Here is a 21,881-nt window from a genome sequence, read left to right as displayed (position 1 = left end):
CCGCCCTCCCCTCACGGAGGGCCGCGGCGGCCCCAAGGCGCCCCCCGAGGGGGAGCAGCGCCGAGGCTGCGAAGCCCTTACCTGCTCGGCCGGGCGCGGCGGGGCGTCCTTCTCGGCCCCCGCCATGGCAGAGCGGCCCGCCCGCCCGCGGCACCTGCGGGTCCCGGGGCGGGGCGGGAAGGGGACCGGCGGCCTCCGCCCCCCACCCTGTCCCGTCCCGTCCCGCCGCGGCCCCGCCCGCAGCGCCCCTGAGGGGCGACGGCGCTATCGCTGCCGCCAGGCTCGGGAGCGGGCACCGCGGCGGCGGCAGGGATGACTCCCCCCTCCCCGCCCGCCATGCCGGCCCCCCCTGCGGGGAGCAGCCCCGCCGCCCTCGCTCCTGAGGTAAAAAACGGGTTTTCTGGTGCTTGAGGCAGAGCGTCGACGCCGCAGGCAACGGCCGCGCCGCCTGCCACAGCGCCGGGCGCCGCCGCCGCCGCCGCCCTTCCCGCCTCGCCCTGAGGGGGCGGCGGGGCGCCGCGGCCTCTCGAGCAGAGAAGCTCTGCGGTTTTATTGGTATTATTGATTTATAGGCGTTTATCAGCCCGGCGATGCCAGTGTTATTGGCGGCCACTGCCAATAAGCCGTTACAATACTCATACCCAAACCCTCCGCGGCCTGGCCTTACTTGACAAGAAGCATTTTAACAAGTTCACCAGATCTGACACGGCCTGAAAAAATTCTAATTCTAGCATGACATCACGGCTGCTTTTTTTTTTGCTTGCTTCTGGTTGTTTATTTATTATTATTTAACAGACCTCCAATGCAAAGCTGAAACTGTGGCTTTAACAGGTCTTATTTAAAAACCTACTGAAACTTTTAGGCTATAAGGGGTCCTAAAGGCCATGATAAGTGGATTTAGAAGCAGAGGTGAAGGTGAGTCAGTCTAAAAACATAATTTCTTCTAAAATGCTAAGCTAAACAAATTGAGCACGTTTAATTTCAAAACAGGAAACATTCAAAATCAAGATTAAGGTTCTCCCTTTTTTCCACGCAACATATACAACATGTTTAAAATCAGTTTCTTACATTTGCATACGTTTCTGCATTAGGGAAAACATTTTCTTCCTTTTTCTTTAATAGGCTATTTTATTTTTGCTGTAAATTATGTTAAGAATTTACTTAAATGCAAAAACAGCTATGGCTTGTGAAGAAACAATGATTAACTGATAACATGTGTGCTTCACAGACTTCAGCATTAATTAAGCTGGTTTTAATGGTGTTTGACCAATGCACAATAGCTGTCTACAGCACTGAGCAACAGGATAGACTGTTTGGACACTATAGCCAGGTAATCAGCCTTTACTAGTCGACCAAAAAAACAGCTAGCCGTTTGGAAAGAGTACAGGGCTCATCTACGTTTTTCTCCAAATTAGAAAGTAAGTTATCTAATCAGCTTGTTACTTTTTTTTAAATTGCACTTTCTAATCTAACATGGGATTAGGCAGTTTGACTTTTTGATCTCATTTTGTATTACAGTTAAGATCATTCCACTTACATGACACTTTCAGACCTGCAACACACACAAGTCTACACAAGTTGCAGCTGTAAACAGTCAAGTATAGTAAAGCACAATATGTAGCTAAATAGAATCAAGCTGTCCAGTCTTTTAAATACTGGTGGTAGACATGAATGAAGGTTGGAATATTAAACGCTTAACTACTCCTTTCCAAAAACATGACCTGTGATAACAACCAAAATTGCTTTATCTACCTTAAAACCAGATTCCGTCCCCTGCCACCCCCAATTTCAATGAATTTGACATTTTTTTCCACTGAATTCCTATGTTGGCACATGTGGGAGTAGTATACTGCTACTTTGAGGTTTCATGCACCTTCTGGATAAAAGTGTTAAACTTATATGATCAAGAAGTGAGGTTCTCCCATACTTAAGTCTCCCATACTTAGTTTTACATTAAAACAAATTAGATTCACTGTTCAGGAAGCTCTGCAAGCTAAGAGGAGCTGCATCTCTACATGATTTGTCTCCTCAGTTTTACTAGTGTATTTGACTGCCCCCATGGTTCTACTACTAGAAATCTAGTAGGCTTTTCACATAACAGAGGAGTCAGTGTAAGAGCAAGCAAAATTTAGTCATGTTATTTGCTACATAGAGCTGAATGACACAGCAACTGTTTTCACTGCTATAAAATATACCTGTTAAGAACTGCAAACTTTTCAGAGATTTGCTTTTTGAATACACTGAATAGATATTTGTGCAGTTGACTCTCATTAATTGCCCTAATATGGACTAGGAGAGATGCTGAAGCAAAATACAGTTTTACAACCCTATGAATGAAATAAGTGCATGTCTCATTTGAAACAACAGGACTTTTAGAAAGAATTCAAGACACTCCAGTAAGTCACCTTCTATTTAAAACTAAACCAAGAAGCCCCCAAAACATCCTTCAGTTAGACATACAGAGAAGTATGACAACTCTGACAATTATCCGTTTGTGTAGGTAGCATAGTTACCGTTCATTGAAGCCCCCAGATAGTCCTATCCAGAAACTCCAGTTCCATTCACAAACCCATGTGCTACTTAGCTTTTCTTGCCAACTGTATAGCAAGTACAATACTTAGGATATTTAGTCCTTATGTTGATTTCTCCTCCAGCAAAATATAGAGTGGTTGGCTCCAAATCCTACACCCCAAAAACCATGAATGGTGAAATAAGACTTGGATGAAGAGAAGGGGTGATATGGAGGGAGAAACCTTGACTTTCTAAAAAGGATTTTAAACATCTCCGAAACACAAGCACATGCCCCCCACAGCTGGTTGGTTCAAGATAGAAATGGATATATAATACAGAAACAAGTGTATTCCTCTAAGCCACTACTCCTTTAAACCCCAGAAAAACTGAAGTTTATGTGAGAAAAGGTTAACAGTAGATCTCTATTCTTTCTAGTGAATTAGGTAGTTTAACATCACCCTGTAAGACACCTGTGGCAGAATGTGAGAGAGGCAGAAACCACTTCAACCATTAGCAATAACAGTGCCTTACTTTGAGGCACTTTATATGCAGCATGCACCAGACTATCTCATTTCTGTCTTCTCACACATGCACCTACCATGTGAAAACTTGATGGAACATTCACATTGCACAAGTTAAATCTTAAAGATACGGATATTGAAGAACATTTTCAATTTACTTAAGAGTTCAAAAGTGAGCTTCCCTGCAGCATCTGTTGCCTAAACAATACTGTAAGAATGCAAACTGAAGCAGCTTACACTGAAAAATAAGTAAAAACAGCCAGTTTAAGTTTCATTTCAGTCCAAAGTGCAAAAATAAATAGTTTTCCTTACAAGGTGCTATTATTAGTAGTAAAGTCTTACAGTAGTACCGTTTCACCTAGACACCCCTTAAAGAATAGGCTAGCAAAGCTTTCTACCTATGGAAATTCAGAGGAGGACCCTGTTATTCAGTTACCTCTGCTACATTATAGCCAGTCTCTGACCACAGAAATGAGTAGAAAATACTTCTATTATAGCAGATTAAAGCATAGCACACTTTTTGCTAAGAGTGCAGCTATGTGAGGATCATAGTGCATCCAGATATTGCTGGTTACATTTTTGGTTTTGTCTAGTTCTGTCTGTATAGCTTTTGGCCAGTTAAAATCTAATTTGTCCTCAAGCTTTTGACTGCGTTGTTTTGCACATTCTTGAGATATCCTTTAGATGTAGCAGCAGTTTTACAGTCACTCTCAGGTGCTTTTCTACTACGAGTGTCTGAAAGGCTCAGTCGTTTTCCGAAGTCTCTGAACAACAACAGCATTTTGCAGCTTTGCTTCCTCTAGTGTGAGTGTCTCATCCCGCAGCTCTTGAAAGGGCAGAGAAGTAGTCAGTGTAAAGGGAACCCTTCCCTCTGATCCTTGACATTTTGCTATGAAGTCTCTGACATGGCTTATTCTGAGAAGAGAAAAAGACAATTTGTCATTAAGTAGAACATACACACAACAGACAGAGCTGCCTCAAGAACAGAATGAGACACTTATTCACACAGCAGCTGACGGCCCAGGCTTCCAATAAACCTCTGAGGAGATAGACGTGGAGGAATAGAGAAGGGATATCCTGAAGTGCTGAACCACTCGAGAGGTTCACATGTTCTTGGGGTGATCCCAAGGGGAAAAGATGAATGCATTTTGCTCCAGGCACCCAGATGTTTAACTGGGGCTCACACGGTAGTTATACAAGCCCCCACATTTTAACAGCTGGCAGAGCTCTTATCTGAGGTCTCTTTAACCATGAGCTAGAATAAGCAAGTCTCTAGTGTGTAGTTTATGTAGTAGCAATATAATAGAAATTGAAAAAAGGTTTGCAAAACTTTTCCAAATATTAAGTCTAAATATAGTCTCCTCCTACTGAAGCAGGAGCAGCAGTGAATTCATTACCCCTTAATAGCCAGCCTGAATCTCCGAAGAACCTTGGGACAATGAGCAAGATTGATTTTGTAGTAACAAGGAAGAGTCAGGATTGACCAATCTGATTGAAGATGACTGAATACATCCATAACATCCATAACAGTAAACAAAAAAGTGTCAATGCCCATTTTCTGGCCCTGAGGCCAACTGCCAGAGTCTGGCCAGAGGCAAATTTTTAAATTCATCCTTCCTCCCCACCGCGAGTCAGTTAGCTCCCAGGGTTTACTGCCTACAAGGAATAGTCCATGAGCTGGCCTAACTCCTGAACTGAGTTTGAGTATTGCTCGGGAGAATGCTAGGTGGCCTGGCTGAAGGCTGTTCTAACAATTTAGCAGCACAGATGACTGAGTTCATACGCCTTGGCCACACTCAGTAGGACAGATACAGTCAGTGTCTAATTCCTGTGCATACAGACCTCAATCAAGAAACAGTACTTGGTCTTAGGAACGTACTGACTGAAATAACTGGAGCAGGATCTAATTTTTTCTTAGGCACTTATGCACAGATGTGTCTACCTGCAGATGTCACAGCTCATCAAGTTCAAAGAGAAATTCAGGTGATTAGCCTTAAGATATCCACTTTAGGATGATCAAGTCCCTTTCTAGGTTCCATATCCCATGCACCAAGGTCACAGTAACCTGGCAAGTGCTCAAGAAGGGACAGCACTGGATTTGGGACATAGCTGCATATGCACTGTCCCTACAGAAGGGTTCTGCTAGTAGTTTCACTCTGGTGATCTCCTCAGTTCCTCATACTGCAGTATTGCAATGCTACCTGCACTTTTGCTTCCATGCTTTCTTTCAGTATTACATCTATCCAAAATATGAATTACTGCAGAATATACAAATTCCACCTGCAAAATAGTAAAAATAATCATTTTGCCCTTTGCCCAGGCACTGCAGTATATATACACCACAGGCTATAGTTTGGCTTACAAATAATTGACTGTTTTTTGCTCCTCCCTTGGAAAGGGGGAGTATTCTATTATGATTGCAAGTATTACTGCCATACTTGCAATCATAATGCTTAGGGTTCTATATTCTATAAGGATTTTCCTCCTATTTCTTATTAGTCTGTAGACACATGCTACACACATCCCAAAAACATGATGGCCATGTGGCAAGAATATAAGTTATCATGGAACATTCGTTGTAAGCTTTCTCTAAAAAGAGCATCACAGCAGCAAGGCAACTTATGTCAGACTTTATTTTCTCCAAGAGCACTTAACAGCTCTTCGTACTATTATTTACCATAAAGACAAAAGCAAACTGGGAATAATGAGGGTAGCAAGGCCTCCACTTATGGATTTATAATCAAAATAGCAACTGACCCTTCAACAGTACATCACAACAGTGTTTTACTTCATACCTCAGGCCTCTAGAGATAACAGTAACAAAGTAGTACTATTTAAGGAAAAAAGTTACAATCATTAGCCTGCAATTCCTAAGCTTTCCTTCAGACCAGACATAAAGCCATACCCAGTTTATCCTAACAGCAGCCTAAATTGTGTTAAACCTATAACCACTTTAAATTGATTCAGAAAGCAGCACAGGCAACATGCTATCTCAGTATTATGTGACTGTGCAGTACTGGGCAGCAGATTACAAATTTGAGAACGGTCTTTAAAGACAGTAGTTCTACAATTTAAATAGTTAATCCCATCTTCTCAAAGTTGTGGCACACATGCTATGCTGACACTTTCTGGCTTTATGGACTGACTCTGTCACTCCTTGGAGGTTCCTTTGGCTCAAAGGCTCAAATTAAGTCACATCCTCCAGCTCTCTTTGCACGCTGGAAGGGATACAAGTGAATTTGCTAACTCAACATCTGTGGCACAGTCTGCACTTGATGACTAGCTTGCTTTTTTTTGTGTGTGTGATTTGCTCTAGATGCAGTCATTTTGTGAGATATTTGATATCTGTCATCCTGAAAGCTGTGTAAGAATTCTGCTGAACTGCCTCCTCCAGTAATAAGTAATATATATACCTTAACTTGTAGTAAGCTCCAAAGTAGCCCTAAAATTTCCTGGGCAGATATTTAACTACAGTTATGTAGTAACTAGTTAATGTCACTCCATATTCCTCTTACACTCCCCTCTTGTCAACTAAAAATTGATAAGTTTTTCAAAAAAAATCAGAGGAAATACTCCAGATAACATTGAATAGCTGTTCAACTCTAAGTGAAATGGGGGGGGGGGGGTAATTATTACTCACAGAATTTAGAGACCTATTATGCATACACTCCTAGGATAAATAGTTCTGATGCAAATACATAGGACAGTGTTAAAATAAATCTTACCTGTGAGAAACATTGAATTTCTGAACAATCCTTTTCCCATCAGCTAACCAGATCTGGATGCTAGTGATAGGCTCCAAATCATTTAAGGGTACTAAAGGAAGAGGTCTTTTGTTGTCAGCTTCTTGATGATCATCTCTGACTTTAGAAATTATCCTTGGAGTTGCACTGAGAAGAAAAGCCAGATAAGGTTATGCCTTCTGAGGTCACCTGTAAGCTTGAACCTCCATTCACACCTCTGTTTCTGGAGGTTTCTACCCTGAGTCAGGGTGTATTGATATCTTTTTTTTTTAAACAAGTCTAGGAATATTAACATGGATGTTGGATTTTTTACCATAATTTTTACATGTCAATGTTTTCTTTTGAAGACTACAACATGCTAAAGAATTTCAGTTTGTTCATGGAAAATACTTTTACAAGGTGAGGGGGAAAAATACCTATGGATTAAATACAAACACACAAGAAGTGAAAGGGTTTGACAATTCTTCATTCATCTTTTGTACTCAAATCACACAGGTGAAACTTTCAAGTGTTTATCAAATTTGCACACTCAATATTAATTTTCACTGTAACTCATTAGCGTAATTTAATCTAACTGAATGTTGCTAGCCTTGATTTAGACCCCAGCATCACCTATTTCAGTTTAGGGTTATTATTTATCTGACTTAATAGGAAAACGCAGGCTGATGTACACAGCACTTGGATTTTGGTTTCCAAGACACTTCTGAGAGCTGAGTCTCCCATAGCATCCACAAAAAGACTTGATAGAATACAGGGACCTCAGTTCAAGTGCATGGTCTTTTGGGGGGGGGGGGGTGAGGGAGTGGAAACCTAGGGATATTTACTGGTGAAAATTTTGATTCTGAAGAGATGTCTAAAGCTTAACACTTCAGGACTGAGCTTGTTTGGCAAGTACTATTTAAGTTATCAACAAGGCCTGATCTAAAGGGCATATCCACTGCATACATAAGTATAACCAGATGTTTGCTTGCAAAACAATAGCAGTGATGCAAGGAGTTGCCATTTCTTCTCTCAGCTCAGTCATGGTCACTGACTGTATGAGTGCTTCACAGTGGTTTCAGGGAAAGTTTTCTCTTTGCACCGAAAATTATCCATTGCCGTTTCCTGAGTGAGGAGTCATTAACAAATGTCCATTGAATAACAGTTCTTAAAAATATTACATCTGCTTCACAAACAAACCCCAGCATTATACCCTTGTGTTCCTGTAGGTTTCCTAGTTTAATCATAAAGCAGAAAAAACACAGCCACTTTTTCATTAAAAAAAAAAAAAGCAAAGACTTGGACAAAGATTTGGTCTTTGTCAAAGACTAAACCTAAGAAAGTTGGACTCTTGGGTTTATGTCCTTCTCAGGTTGAGGTACTTAAAAAAAAAAAAAAAAAAGGTATTTCAGAATCATCCACTGTCTAGGTAAGCACCCTAATTTCTAGGGTCTCTGTCAGCCAAGAACAGAGGCACTTCTAATTTCTTCCACTGAAACTGCAAAAAGAATGAGAACCAAGGAATCTCCTTCCCAAGTGAGTGATAAGAGATGGGGACTGGAAGCACAAGAGGGGTACAGAATTCACTGCTTTGTATTATACAGAAATCAAATGGGGAGCAGGAAGCATAAATCAGTAGATTCCAAGAGGCAAATCTGTAAAACATTGTAGTACTCCAACAATAGGTAACTTATTATCCATCTGCCTCTACTGATCTACTTAGCTCACACCCATATTTCTTCTTTGCTTCTGTTTTGTTTAACCTCTATATCCAATTTTCCCTACTTGTTGTCCAGACTTGGAAAGAAGAACCAGGAAGACGATGTCAAATGTTGAGAGCAAAAGAAATAAAATGTCCAAGTCATTCTTAAGCCTAGAAATGATCAGCTTCAGTTGGCCAATTGATCAACGAGATTCAGTTTCAGAACAAGACACTGAAGTGTAAGCATTCACATGCGAGCTAGTTGTCTCTAGTACAGTCAAGACTGGAAAGCCAGTCGACTGCGCAGCCACCAGGTATCTACTTTAGGCTGGGCTGAATTACACTTTAGCCCCAATCAGCCACAGTGACAGTTCAGACAACTGTTTCAAGTAGATACGAATTTTTGTGTAATTCTCAGACAAAATCTCCTCTTTCATGTTCATATCTCAGGAATTTTTACTAGGTGCCTGAGACGTTCCTTTTAATACTAAGTATATGCGGAATAAAACGGAAGCCAACAAGTTAAGCTAAGTTGCAAGGAAAAGTTAGAAGAACTATATTCACCAAAGTTTAAGGTGTTTCTACACTTAATAGCTTTGCTCTTTTAGAACTGACAGATAAATCTATCTAGTGGTGGGAGCTCTGACTAAAGCCAAAAACCAAGAACATAAGTTTCTTAATATCCTGACTTCAAAGTAGCACCATCCCTTTAAAGAGCTCACTTATACCTTTTGCATCTTCTTTTGATAATCTTATAAACTAAAGATTGAAGAGATGTAGGAATCACCAGTCAATTTGCAGAAAAGAAAAGCCCAGGAGTATTGTGCCTTACCAGACCAACAGTTAAGAAGCTTGACGCTTGTTTTACCCTAGTGAGGTTATGGAGCAAGCCCGCTATGCTACAAGGGCTTTCAGTCAATATGTTGATTAACATGCTTCTGAGGTAGACTTAAAAATGTATAGCTTCCTCTACCTTTCCTCAAATAGAACTTACAACGAGCCAGTCAACAGACTGACCGATATAAGGACTACAAAGTTCATCCACTCCCATAATCCAACGATCTAGAAACACTGGCAGGAAATCTATAAGGACTATTTAAAAAAGAAGTTTATCTGATAAATAGAATTTTGTCTCGGTCGTAAAATGAAGCACAAAAATGCAAATGTGCAAACACAGTTTTACAGTTGAAAATTTGTTATAACTAGTCAGGATTACTGTTTCCCTACAAAGCTTTTCTGCTGAAAGAGTAGCATTTGCATGTAATGGACATTTATTAACATCAGGAAGCAAGCAACAGTTCATGGAGTCACAGCACTTTTGGCTCATGTCTCCCACATCAGCAAAAGTATTTACTAGTCTTTAAAGAAAAAGGTTCCGATAACATTATAGAATAGAATGGCAATAGGAGGAGGGGGAAGAAAAAAAGAGAAGAACCTTTTAATCCTGTCTACAATGAACAAATACACTGAGCAAGTTGTAAGACAACTCAGTGTACAAAATAAGTCAACTGAAATTCATGGAATAGCGTGTTTCCAGAATCTATCTTGCCTACTGGGAAGCAAGATCATTACTTGCTGTAGGCATGACAGAGCAAGACAAACAACTGAAGAACCTGCCACTTAGTACTGAAGTCAGCAGCAGAAACCCAGCACATTTATACATCTTTTTGCTTTTGCTATATGCCCATCTACTTGTAGATGAAATAATACTAAATTTTTGACCCTTGTTTTCCCAGAATTTTGCTGCTATCAAAAGCAAAATTTGCAACATCTCATCTCACCGGAAGCTTTTCTCTATGACCTTACCTACCCAGGCATATAGTAGTGGACGTTGTGTACCTTGACTTCGGCAAGGCTTTTGACCCTGTCTCCCATAACATCCTCCTAGAGAAGCTCAGGAAGTGTGGGTTAGATGAGTGGACAGTGAGGTGGATTGAGAACTGGCTGAATGGGAGAGCTCAGAGGGTTGACATCAGCCATGTGGAGTCTAGTTGGGGCCCTGTAGCTAGTAGAGTTCCCCAGGACTCAGCACTGGGTCCCATATTGTTCAACTTCTTCATCAATGACCTGGATGAGGGGACAGAGTGCCTCCTCAGCAAGTTGGCAGATGACACCAAGCTGGGAGGAGTGGCTGACACACCTGAAGGCTGCGCTGCCATTCAGAGAGACCTGGAGAGGCTGGGGAGTTGGGCAGAGAGGAACCTCCTGAGGTTCAACAAGGGCAAGTGCAGTGTCCTGCACCTAGGGAGGAATAACCCCATGCACCAGTACAAGCTGAGGTCTGACCTTCTGGAGAGCAGCTCTGCAGAGAAGGACCTGGGAGTGCTGGTGGATGACAGATTGACCATGAGCCAGCAGGTGTGCTCTTGTGGCCAAGAAGGTCAACGGTCTCCCGGGGTGCATTAGGAAGAGGGTTGCCAGCAGGTGGAGGGAGATGATCCTGCCCCTCTACTCAGCCCTGGGGAGGCCTCATCTGGAGTACTATGTCCAGTTCTGGGCTCCCCAGGACAAGAGAGACGTGGAGTTACTGCAGAGAGTCCAGCATAGGGCTACGAAGATGATCAGAGGGCTGGAGCATCTCCGCTAGGAGGAACAGCTGCAAGAGCTGGGCCTCTTCAGCCTGGGGAAGAGAAGACTGAGGGGGGAATCTTATCAATGTCTACAAATACCTTAAGGGTGGTGTCAAGAGGACGGGGCTGGACTCTTTTCAGTAGTGCCCAGCAACAGCACAAGAGGCCAGGGGCACAAACTGAAACATTCCTGAACATGAGGAAGAAGTTCTTTCCTTTGAGGGTGACAGAGCACTGGCACAGGTTGCCCAGAGAGGTTGTGGAGTCTCCTTCTCTGGAGATACTCAAAAACTGCCTGGATGTGATCCTGTCTACCATGCTCTACGTGACCCTGCTTGAGCAGGGGGGTTGGCCTAGATCTCTAGAGGCCCCTTCGAACCTCAACCACACTGTGATTCTGTGTGACTCTGTGAATGGACTGTGCAACACTACTTTCTGATGAAACAGATACTGCTTTTTTCTAAAGCAGCCTGAAACCACTCACCCTTTGCCATATGAGCCTCTTGTTCTGCACATTATTATCTTTCCCCTCCTTGTCTTTTCCTATCCCAGTCATGCTTTCTTTCCCAATAGCACTGGGTCTTAGCAGCAAGCCCTTACTCAAAACAAACTATTCACTTGCGGTTTCACCAGTGTCGACTAGGCCCAGTCTGGAGGGCCACAAGGCAGTCCCATATCTGAAGGTTTCCTGGACCAACTGTCACTAACTGAGCACGGTCTGCTCCCTAAACTGAAGTCTGGTTTTAAAAGCATGCAAATCTTGCATGACAGAGATACATGAAGATTACTTGGCCGGAGTAAGCAACATCACAGGGATTGACATGCAAACTCTTGGCTTACTCCTCTACAAGTCTTCCAAAACACAGTGCTGTCTGTTAATAAATAAAGTTCAGTTTTAGCATTGACCTTAGTAGCTGGCCAGAAGCACAGGCAGAGGATTTTGAGAACCAACAGCCTCCTCTATTCAGCCCCAATTTCACCACATCTAGATAAGGCATTGCAATTTTGTCCCAAATAAATACAGACAGATAAACTGGAGTGGGTTCAGCAGAGGGTCACTAAGATAGTTAGGGCTGGAGCACTCGCCCTGTGAAGAGAAACTGGGCAAGATGGGCTTGCTCAGCTTGGGGGGTAAGACTGCTTTGGGCCACCTAACAGCAGCCCATCTGTATCCACAAGGAGGTCATCATGAGGACAGAGCCACAAGAGACAACAGACAAAGTGAAACAAGGGAACTTCAGACTGGATATAAAGAAAATTTTCTTCCTCCGTGAGGACAGTCCTTCACTGGAGCAGGTTGCCCAGAGAGATTGTGCAGTCACTGTCCTCAGAGGTTTTCAAGACCTAACTGGATAAAACCCTGAACAACCTCAGCTGACCCCATCCACAGCCAACCTTACTTTGAGCAGGAGGTTGGCTGGAGATCCCCTGAGGTCCCTTCCAATCTGAATTATCGTATGATCCTTTACTGTAGATACAGTTTGCTTCAAGTCCTCAATCACTGATCATATCAAACTACTCACCTTCCTAATCTGTAACCATGTCCAGAAAAGGGATGAAACATTGGCTTTTTTGATGATAAATACACCTCATCTTTCTTATCTTCCACTTTCACATCTACCTCCTCCTTATCAAATATTTTTTGTAGCTCAAAAGGCAGTTCCCTTAAGGAAAAAATGTATATAACAAAGAATTATGATATAGTTTTCAGTACACAAAATAGATAAATGATTAATATCTGATTTATGCTTATCTTCATAATGATTATGTGTTTTTAAAAACTCTTAAGTATACTAAGAGCTATACTAAGTAAGTGCATATCATACAAACAACTTTACACTCCTGAACTGCACAGTAACTAGAAAGAGAATAATAAAAAACAGAGAGAGCATAACAATTGCTGAATGATGTTTGAATTTACTCAGCAGTTATCACACCAAGAAACCCCACACACACAGTGTGCAAAAAGTTTAGTATTACCATACATAGCTGCAGTAGGTTCATTTTTAATTGCCATAGTAAAATAAAACACACTTGACTTTTACAGAGAAAGGCTGGTTTAGAAACATGTGTGTTTAATTACAAATGAACATGAATTTCAGGTTTCCAAAAATTAGATCATCACTAATAGCTACACTATTCAAGGAAATAGTATCACCTTGGTGACATGTTACTTGTATTAAGCAGAACACAGCAGTGTCTTCACTTAGGAGCTCTGATGTAGTTACCATATTTTTGGGTGATGGTACTTAGCTGGTACATGGAATGTACTGGCTGCTTCTCCACCATCAACAGTTATTCAGGAACCATCCTGTAATTACTTAGCATCTCCACAAGCAAACAGTGGAAGGAAGGTGGCAAACTTGTCTTTGATTCATGCAAACAAAGAAAGTAGAGGACTTTAAACAAAGCAGTTAATTGCTAGCACAACCAACATATGTGACACCCATAGAGGAAAATATAGAGCAAAAATAGCATATTTGAAGGGCTAGTAAAGTATTGAAAAAGACTAAAAATACAGGGCTTAATTGCTTCACATAAATGTAAAGGAATTACCAAATTATATTCTCTGTAAAAGTCCACTTGTATGGGGCAAGATAACACCACAAATTAAAAGCTCAAAAACATACTAGTTTCCACATTCAACCTGCTATTTTAAAGTAACACTGCACCAAATACTAGAGATTACAGTAGCATGCTAATTGTCAGCAGCAGGATTAAGGAAAGATTGCAATATACACATAAGTGATGGAAATTGCAAGTTTGTACTAGAAAAAGAAACTGAAGGCTGATCAGAACTTCTGTAACATGCAGCATCTGTGCCCATTTAATGGAGGCTTTTCATCGATATCAAGAAAACACACAAAGGCCCTAAGAACAGAAACGCTCAACCACTTGCGGATCGAGTTCGTTAGTCAAAGTATCATTTGAGCGGTAGCTATTATTAGGCACTCTGATTTATTCTGTATTTCATACTGCACCTGCTGTGCCTCCTACCAACACTTGCTTTTATCTGTTTCATCAGCAAGTGTACCACTGCTGCAATGGAAAGCTACTAAACCTGTTGATACTAAAACAGCCATTAGCACTGCAGGAATTTAGAGAGGCAATGGCCTACACTCCTGCAGTGCTACCATAGTGCAATGCCAAGTAGCTGTCAGAATTCACCTATCTTTAAAGTATGAGCAAAGTGCTATCCAAAGCCTATTAAGATAGACTGACTCAATACACAAAGCTCATGTACCCTTTTTTAACAGAGTCCAAGAACTGCTGGTTTGCAACTTCAGTGTAGCTCCTGAGTTCACCGTCATTTACTGTAAATCCGTTTTTCCAAAGTTTAATAATTATATCAACCTGTAAAATAAGAACAATTCTCATTATATCACTGATGTAAGAACAGCTTGTTATACCAACAGTCCCCTCTATTTTCAAATCCATCCACGGCATGGGCTGAAAATACTGACAGAACACTCACTTATAACCTGTTTTGCTCTGCTTGTTGGTACTGGGACAATTGCAAGGGCTAAGTGACATTCCCAAGTATCTTCTGTCAGTCAGAGTTAGAAATAAATCTTCCTTCATCCCTATGCTTTCCAAGGCCAGGAACACTTTTTCCTCCCAACAGGAAAAGAAAAGGCAGAAGATCCCAACCTGCTACAATGTTTCAAGAGTTCTGATTTGAGAGCCCATACATCTGGTGTTGAAACACCAACTATCAGCATAGTCTAGCTGGGTTTATTAGAGTAGAGCCTGCTCTGACCATTCAGGAGGACATTCTGAAGACAGTCCATTGACAGCATTCACGTAGAAGCCTTATACGCAGAAAAAGCAGGAACAGTTATCAGAAATTTTAGATGGTCATACTTTTATGTTACCCTGGAAATCTTGGATATATTAAAAAATTTCAGTTGTTAGGAGGATGAAAAAATAAATTCTCAGTAATTCATTATCTTTCCCAAAGAACATTTGCTACTTTAAAAAGCAGCTTTCACACTGTTCACTGAAATCTCTCCAAATTCAACAAGAGGGGTCAGATTTTCCCAATTTCTACATTGTCATTTGAAGAAAGCAGATGGTCATCCAGGTCTGACTCTTGAGGTTAAATTGTCTTGAAAGATACATGGCCACATGTATGGCATATGAAGCACATACAAACGCAGAATTCACCTCAGCCAGAAATCAGTTCGAATTAGGCTTGGTAGTATGTGACAAGTGGGTTTTTTTTTTTGCTCATTTTTGCACAGTTTGACTTGTTAGAAGATGAATGCTACATAAATACGTAGCATGTACAAACTGCTGAACAGAATCCTTCTCTCTTGGTTGGGTAATCTGTCAAAAAAAGCATATAACACTCAGCAAGACTGAACTCCTTTAAAGAAGTGTTGTGTCTCAAGGCACCAGTTCAGATGGAAGGGAGTTCTCCTTGTGAGGTGCCTCTATAGCAAACCAGTACGGGAGTTTACCAGGCACTAATTATTCCATGTCAGCCTCCCATTTTGGCATTGACTCAAGCACTGCCATGGAACACTGTTTTAGAATAGTGATTTAAGATGTTTCTGCCCACTCTTCTTTTCTCCCCTGCTCAGTCAGGGATCTATGAACACAGTTTTCAGTATCTACTCCAAATTTCTCCTTGACATTTTTGTTCTACATAGCCTTTTCTCCAGGCCCTTCGCAGCCTCTGGAGAGCCATAGAGAAATAGGAACAGAAAATGATAGATTTACTGAGATACAGAGCCATGATAAACATCCCATTATCACAACTATACAAATGAAGGGAAAAATATGGGCTATGTCCTAAAAGGTTGCACCTGTTTAAACAACTTTAAACAGAGAATTCCATGTGACAATTTCTTTTGTGGTTACTTCAAATATTCTTGCACCCCATGATCAAGCCATTCTCTTTACCAATAAAGCAGAAGTGCAGGAGCCAAAACCAATATAAATAATATAGATTATACAGTATACAGACTTTTCATACTGCTGTTTGACTTCTGAGTGGACTGGATAAGACTGATGGAATTATTAATTTGTTTTCCACAGTACTGCCAGCAGTGCTATCATGTTAAATGCAAGTTTCTTCTTCATTTCCTACCTGATTCTCAACTGTAGCTGGAGGCATACATATAGCACCAACCTTCTGAGCTTCTTCAAAAAGGTTATCTACAAAATAGTCACAGTTTTGTTCTGTACCATTCAGAATCTGATCATCAGTTCCAGATTTACACATCCTGCAAAACAAATACCTAAGTAAAAATGAGTTTGATGTCTCAGAAAATACATTAGAAAACAGCAGCAGTTAACCTAGAAATTCGATACCAACAGGTACAAAGGGCTTGTTCCCCTGCACCCAACTTACCTGGTTGTTACCAAACACCAGTACAGCTTTGCACTGTGCCTTTTCATATAAAGGCTTATGAACCTCTAACAGATGTATATTATTTGTGCTTTAGAAGTACAATATAAAGAATGACAACAGAAAAGGTCACGCAGAAGCTTCTACATCTGGCAGAGCAAGGAATGAAAGTTGGACAACTTTTATTTCGAATTCAAAACATGAAAGATTTAATTAAACACTACTGAAAACCTTTCCTTAAAGCATTTTCATGACACATTGGCTGACTTCCTTTACCACAATTTTTAAAACCCCCACACAAGAATATTGCCCCAGCATTTACCTCTCCCCCATCCAAGCCCTCCCATTCCCAACACCATCAAGGAACCACCCCTACTGTCTTTGAAAGTATATTGGAGAGACCTGAGAAAGAGTGGCTCAACACCACTTGAGCATATTGAAGAAACACAATAGAAGATTTCAATATCTTGGAGACTGGCAGAGTATTAAAAAAGATGCATCATCCATGTATTTTATGGAACATTGGGTATGTGACTGCAACTTGTTACCTTTTCACCAACCAAAACAGAAATATGTAACTTGAATGAACAACTGTCTTTCAGTTTATGTTCTTTGCATAGTAAGAGGATTATGCAGCTTTTGATAAATATTGCAGGAGTTATTTCTGTAATGAATTCAGAAAATTGTTTTAAACAACTCAAAAAATTCTAGCTCTTGAAGAAAAACAGTTTTACATAAAACTCTGCATTAAATTTGAGAAGAACAATGCCTGCTTGAATGGTAATTAGACCTGTTTGCATAAAAAGGAATTATTGTTAGCACTCCCTCTATGTAACAGTAAGAAACTGTACAGATCAACATATTCAAACAAAATAAAATCCCAATGACATCATGAAATAAGTTTCCACAGTATGCTGTACTCATTTTAATTTTCTAATAGAACAAAAGAAACTTGAAGCATTAACCTAAGCATTAACTATACTACACCCCAAAAACATAACTGAAAACCTGTCAGCTCCTGTGGAGGCCCACAGTGGGCTAGCAATTTATAAGCCTGCCTTTCTATTTTAAGTAAAAATGTTTCTGTAGCTTCTCGCATCTACAAAACATTTGAGGTATGCAAAAAATCTTTAAGCACAACAATCTGCCTCTTCAAAACTTCAGCTTATGTGGAGCAGGTGCCTAAAGCAAACAAAGAATCCTTTTTTCTTTAATTACAGATGTCCTTCCCTGTTTGATCATAGAATAACTCAGTTTTAGAGGATAACAGCAATGTTTGCTTTAGCAAATCTATTTGCTATTGTAACTATATTATTTAAGCAGTGAGGAACCAGTGAACAGACGACATGCTAGCTTGAAATCAGTTCTTTCATTAACACTTCACTAGTTCTATTTCAACTTGTAATTTTGGATATTTCATTCAAATCTCATCTCCAATAGGATCCCTAAAACAGTTAAATTCTTCACAGTGCTGAAAGTTTACCTGTTTCAAAGATATACAAGTTTAAAAAGTCATGACAAGACACACAAACAGCAATAGGAAAGAAAGAGAAAAAGGTGGTCAGGGAGGGCAGGAGAGTAGCACTTACCATTCATCCTTCACAGTTTTTATATTGTCCACTTCTTTCATTCTGGTGCTTTTCCTACTTATGGAAAGAAGACGGTTAAAAAAAAAAAAAAAAAACAACACAAAATACAAAACAAACCACCCAAACAAAATGCCTAGCACACTTGGCATATTTTTGAAGCTGAAACACTGTTTACACTTTTTCCTGTGTGGATAGTACTTTCAACTAGAAATCTGACACCGTTCACCCATAGACTCCATGGTTCTTTGCTTTCCTGCAGTTTCTGATTTGATGACAGATGAACCAAGCACCAGTTTCAGACATTCAAAAGGCAGATTACATTTTCCTAAATGTATAAAATAAATACCACAATAAACTGATAATATAAAATACATGCCCATGCTTATGCTAAGTGAGGGGAAAAAAAGATCACATTCCTTTTTTTGAGGCGTATGATTTAAACTCTTCCGACTTTTGGCAACACTATCTATCAGACAACTGCAGAAAAACTGCATTGCCACTGCAGGCAGGAATTCTAATGACCTTCAGCTTAATAGGGCACGTTATCCAAAGCTGCAAGACTTGTCGGGTTCATTTTCCTTCTCCCTACCATACCTCAACATATTGCTTCAATCTCCCAGAAACTACATATTGTGCATTACCATTCTGGTCTACTACTTAGCTAGAAAATCCTGGATTTGCAAGTACTAAATATACTACAAAATTAGTTTGCTGAATCAAAAGAAACAAAGAATGCCATATTGATCTCGTTACTTCTGAGCTCTCTGAAAAAAAAGCTATGGGAAGTCACAAAAGGCAAGAGAGCCACAAAACAAACATCACTATAAAATTTGAGAAGGCCGCAAGAGAGAAGATATTTAAAGTTGCAGTTGTGTTTAAAGAGTTATTTCTGAGGATTGCTTAGCACAGGTTACACAGAAGATGCTCTGCTCCTGGCAGGTTTGAGACTAAGTGATATTATGCAATAGTATTAGTAAGTCGTCACTAACCAGTGACACATCATACTCCTAAAAAAGAAGTAGGCATAGGAAGACTAAAATAAATACATGATCTTGCTATCTGACTTAACCGATGATGGGTAAGTTAAACAAAATTCACTGTAACACTTTTAAATGTTAAGAAAAAAAGATACAGATGTTCAGTTACTCAGTATTAATCTATATTCCTCAAAAGGCTGGTTCTGATATCCTTTCACGTTTAAAAGTTAAATCCTTGTGAGACACTTTACTTAGAAATGTAGATAAGCCTTCAGAAATCCCCTGCAACAACCAAAAAGATTCATTCATTCCATATGACCATCAGAGGTTTTAAAGTTTAGGTAGCCTTCAATTTAAGTGGTTCTGTTATGCATTAGGTCAGAATACTGTTTAGTGTATCTTTGACATATCACACAGATGTAGTACAACTTTTTTTTTTCCCTCCTACTTTTACAAGTGTTCTGCTAAACATTACACTGGGGCAACCCAGTATTGGTACATGATGATCTTATAACAACATCTGATCTCTGCGCTCGGGACTCTGCACTTTGAAAACACTGATATTCAGTATCAGGTATGTACAATGAATTTAGAAGTGCTTCAAATACATTTTTAAACTTCTCTCAATTAAGTTTTAACACTGCAGCACAAAGCATTTTATATTAATGTGCGTTTCTTCTAACCTTTCACTATTTAAACTTCCAAAAGGCAGGAGAGCTATCTCCAGCCACCTGCTTTTGTTGATTTGTGACTTGTCATCAGAGCTGTTAAAAGAGGCAGAGACACAATGAAGCAAGTCTTCAAATTAATTCGTTTGCTGCATTAGGCCGGCCTCGGACGTGCAGGAGGGCTATTCAAAACTGGTCAGCTGTGAAAGCCGCTTCCCCTTCTAAAGCACAACAGCAATTACGTTTAAAATACTGTTTGCATTCGTACGTCAAGGTAAAGAAGCCAAATTACACAGCATATTGATGTTCACTGTGACCAAGAAACCGCTCCAAACCCCCACACGGGGAGGCCGTGATTTGGAGGGACGGAGACGCTGGACGAACGCCGCGCTTCAGCGCAAACTAATTCTCCTGCCAACTTCTCACAGACACCCCTACACACCAAACCAAGCGTCAGAGGAGTTCGGGCAGGGTGTTTTTTTTTTTTTTTTTTTTTTTTTTTTTGTCTTTTTTCCTTCCTCGCCTGTGACGAAGAGCATCACCCCGGGCATGGCGCGCCGCTCGGCACAGGCCCTTCTCCGGGCGCCGCGGCTGGCGCATTAGTTTCGGTTGATATTTTTGTGTGTCATCAGCAGACAGCACACACCCGGGAACTACAACCCGGCGGGGGGGGGGGGGGGGGGGAATTACACAAAAAAAGGGGCAGAAGTCAGCCAGCCTGCTGTGCTCCTCGTTAACCCCCGGCGGGGTTAGCACACACCCCCCCCCCCCCCCCCCCCCCGCAGGCGAGAGCCTCCCTGCCAACTCCGGCAGACGCGACACCTCCCGAGGCCGAAGTCGCTTAGAGCCGAGAGCGCCCACGGCGCCGCGGAGCCACAAATGCGACCGAGAACGACGCAGAAGCATGCGGCAAAGGCACATGGAAGGGGAAAAAATAATCATTAAAAAAAAGAAAAAACAGAAGTTCATTAACAGCCTGACCTGACTGACACGCTCCGGTAAAACTCACAGCATCCACGCTCCCACGGCAGCCAGCGCGGAGGACCGTGTATTTGGTGCAATATTCCCGCTTTCCAGGGAGGACTTCCCCGCGGAGCGGCCCGGCCTGGCGCCCGCGCACCCGGGCGGCCCCGCGGAGCTCTGTCCGGAAGCGAGGGGCAGCCGCGGCCTCCGCCCGCGCCGCGCCGCGCCGCGAGGACTCGGCGTCCCGCCGCCCCGACCCCGCGGGGCCGGCCGCAGGTCCCGGCCGCGGCGCCCCGCGCAGCAACTCACCGGCGGCGCCGCCGCAGCGCGCAGCCCGCAGCCCGCAGCCCGCCGCCAACGTCCCGCGTCCCACTGCGCATGCGCGACACTCCCTTCCCCGCCCGCCGAGGGGCGGCCGCCATGTCGCGGGGGCGGCGGGCGGCGGCGGTTCGCGCCGCCCCGTGGGCTCCCCGGGGTGGGTTTAGCGCGGCCGAGGCGAGGCGCTTTCGCAGCACGCGGAGCTGTCCTCGCCCCGGCGCCGGAACAAAAGAGGCAGCTCGTAGGCGCGTCTGTGCGGCCGCCGAGCTGCTTCCCACCGAGGCCCGTCATGGCGGGGAGCGGCGCCCCGGGCCGACCGCGGCCCGACCGGGCCACCCTCGGCCCGGCCGGGCCACCCTCGGCCCGGCCGCCCCGCGGCGGCCTCGGCCCTTTGTGTGCCGGCGCGGCCTGGAGGCGAGGGAGGCCTCGGTGCGTTGCGGGGGCTAATTACGGACGAGCCTCGAGGCCCTTCAGAGGCGGCTGCGCCAGAGCCCTGCACCGAGCGCAGCGGCTGGACGGCCGCGCTGCCCGGGGCACGCGGGAAGGAGGACGTGCGATGCGATCTTGGGAGAGGCAGCGAGGCTGTGGAAGAGTCTCCCGCTTTCTCTGAGGCGGGCTGCGAGGCTTCGCAGCTGGCTGCGCGGGATGGCCGGGCTAGGAGCTATCCACACCAAACGCGATGGCGGGCGGGCAGCGGAGCCTGGCAACGCGCGCAGAGCTGAGCATGAACACACGCGGCGATTGCCTGCCATTCCCAGCTCACACCTGCACGCTTTTTAATAAGGTTTCTCGATAATTAGTGATGTGCTGTAAAACATTTAGAGTTAACCTCAATTGAACATCCACAACTAGCTAATTCACATTAATTAATAGGAGATCCGCTGTGGATTAACAAGTGCGATCAGAGAGAATTCTAAAAGCAAAGATGATCTTTCACTGAGTATTTCCTTCATTTGGGACATGTTTCTACAATCCATCATAACA

At 42.6% G+C, this 21,881-nt stretch overlaps 2 protein-coding genes across 9 annotated transcripts in view; both read right to left on the bottom strand.

Moving 5' to 3' along the window:
- The window catches only part of MFSD2B (MFSD2 lysolipid transporter B, sphingolipid), a 39,018-nt gene extending 38,858 nt beyond the window's left edge, over window positions 1-160 (bottom strand). For 5 of the 6 annotated variants that reach the window (XR_009958041.1, XR_009958042.1, XR_009958044.1 and 2 more), the window contains exon 1: window positions 82-160. Coding sequence is in view for 2 of the 6 variants with exons in the window: in XM_062573195.1 (XP_062429179.1) it covers window positions 82-126 (45 nt within the window). In the remaining 4 variants the exon portion in view is untranslated. The remainder of the gene's footprint in view (window positions 1-81) is intronic. The other variant, XM_062573196.1, reaches the window with a different exon arrangement.
- A 1,952-nt stretch (window positions 161-2,112) lies between these two features.
- On the bottom strand, window positions 2,113-20,946 carry UBXN2A (UBX domain protein 2A). Of its 3 annotated transcripts, none has more exons than XM_062573194.1 (7): window positions 20,889-20,946; window positions 17,972-18,025; window positions 16,122-16,257; window positions 14,271-14,380; window positions 12,550-12,690; window positions 6,758-6,922; window positions 2,113-3,947 (listed from the first exon to the last, which is right to left on the bottom strand). In XM_062573194.1, the coding sequence occupies exons 2-7, from the start codon at window positions 18,010-18,012 to the stop codon at window positions 3,758-3,760; spliced, it is 783 nt and encodes a 260-aa protein (XP_062429178.1). In that variant the 5' UTR covers window positions 18,013-18,025; window positions 20,889-20,946; the 3' UTR covers window positions 2,113-3,757. The 3 variants fall into 3 exon arrangements, with proteins under 3 accessions (XP_062429178.1, XP_062429176.1, XP_062429175.1); XM_062573192.1 differs by lacking the exon at window positions 20,889-20,946 and adding an exon at window positions 20,598-20,779; XM_062573191.1 differs by lacking the exon at window positions 20,889-20,946 and adding an exon at window positions 20,626-20,779.
- Between the last annotated feature and the right edge of the window lie 935 nt (window positions 20,947-21,881).

The sequence above is a fragment of the Rhea pennata genome, chromosome 3 (assembly GCF_028389875.1).
Source record: "Rhea pennata isolate bPtePen1 chromosome 3, bPtePen1.pri, whole genome shotgun sequence".
Taxonomy (NCBI): Eukaryota; Metazoa; Chordata; class Aves; order Rheiformes; family Rheidae; genus Rhea; species Rhea pennata.
This window is presented reverse-complemented; position numbering and strand designations above follow the sequence as displayed.

Excerpts from the sequence above, each read along its gene's own strand:
- UBXN2A (XM_062573191.1), bottom strand. Across the intron at positions 14,381-16,121 it reads CAGCTACAGTTGAGAATCAG|GTTGATATAATTATTAAACT; the intron begins GTAGGAAATGAA and ends CTTATTTTACAG. Across the intron at positions 12,691-14,270 it reads TTGGACTCTGTTAAAAAAGG|GGAACTGCCTTTTGAGCTAC; the intron begins GTACATGAGCTT and ends TTTTTCCTTAAG.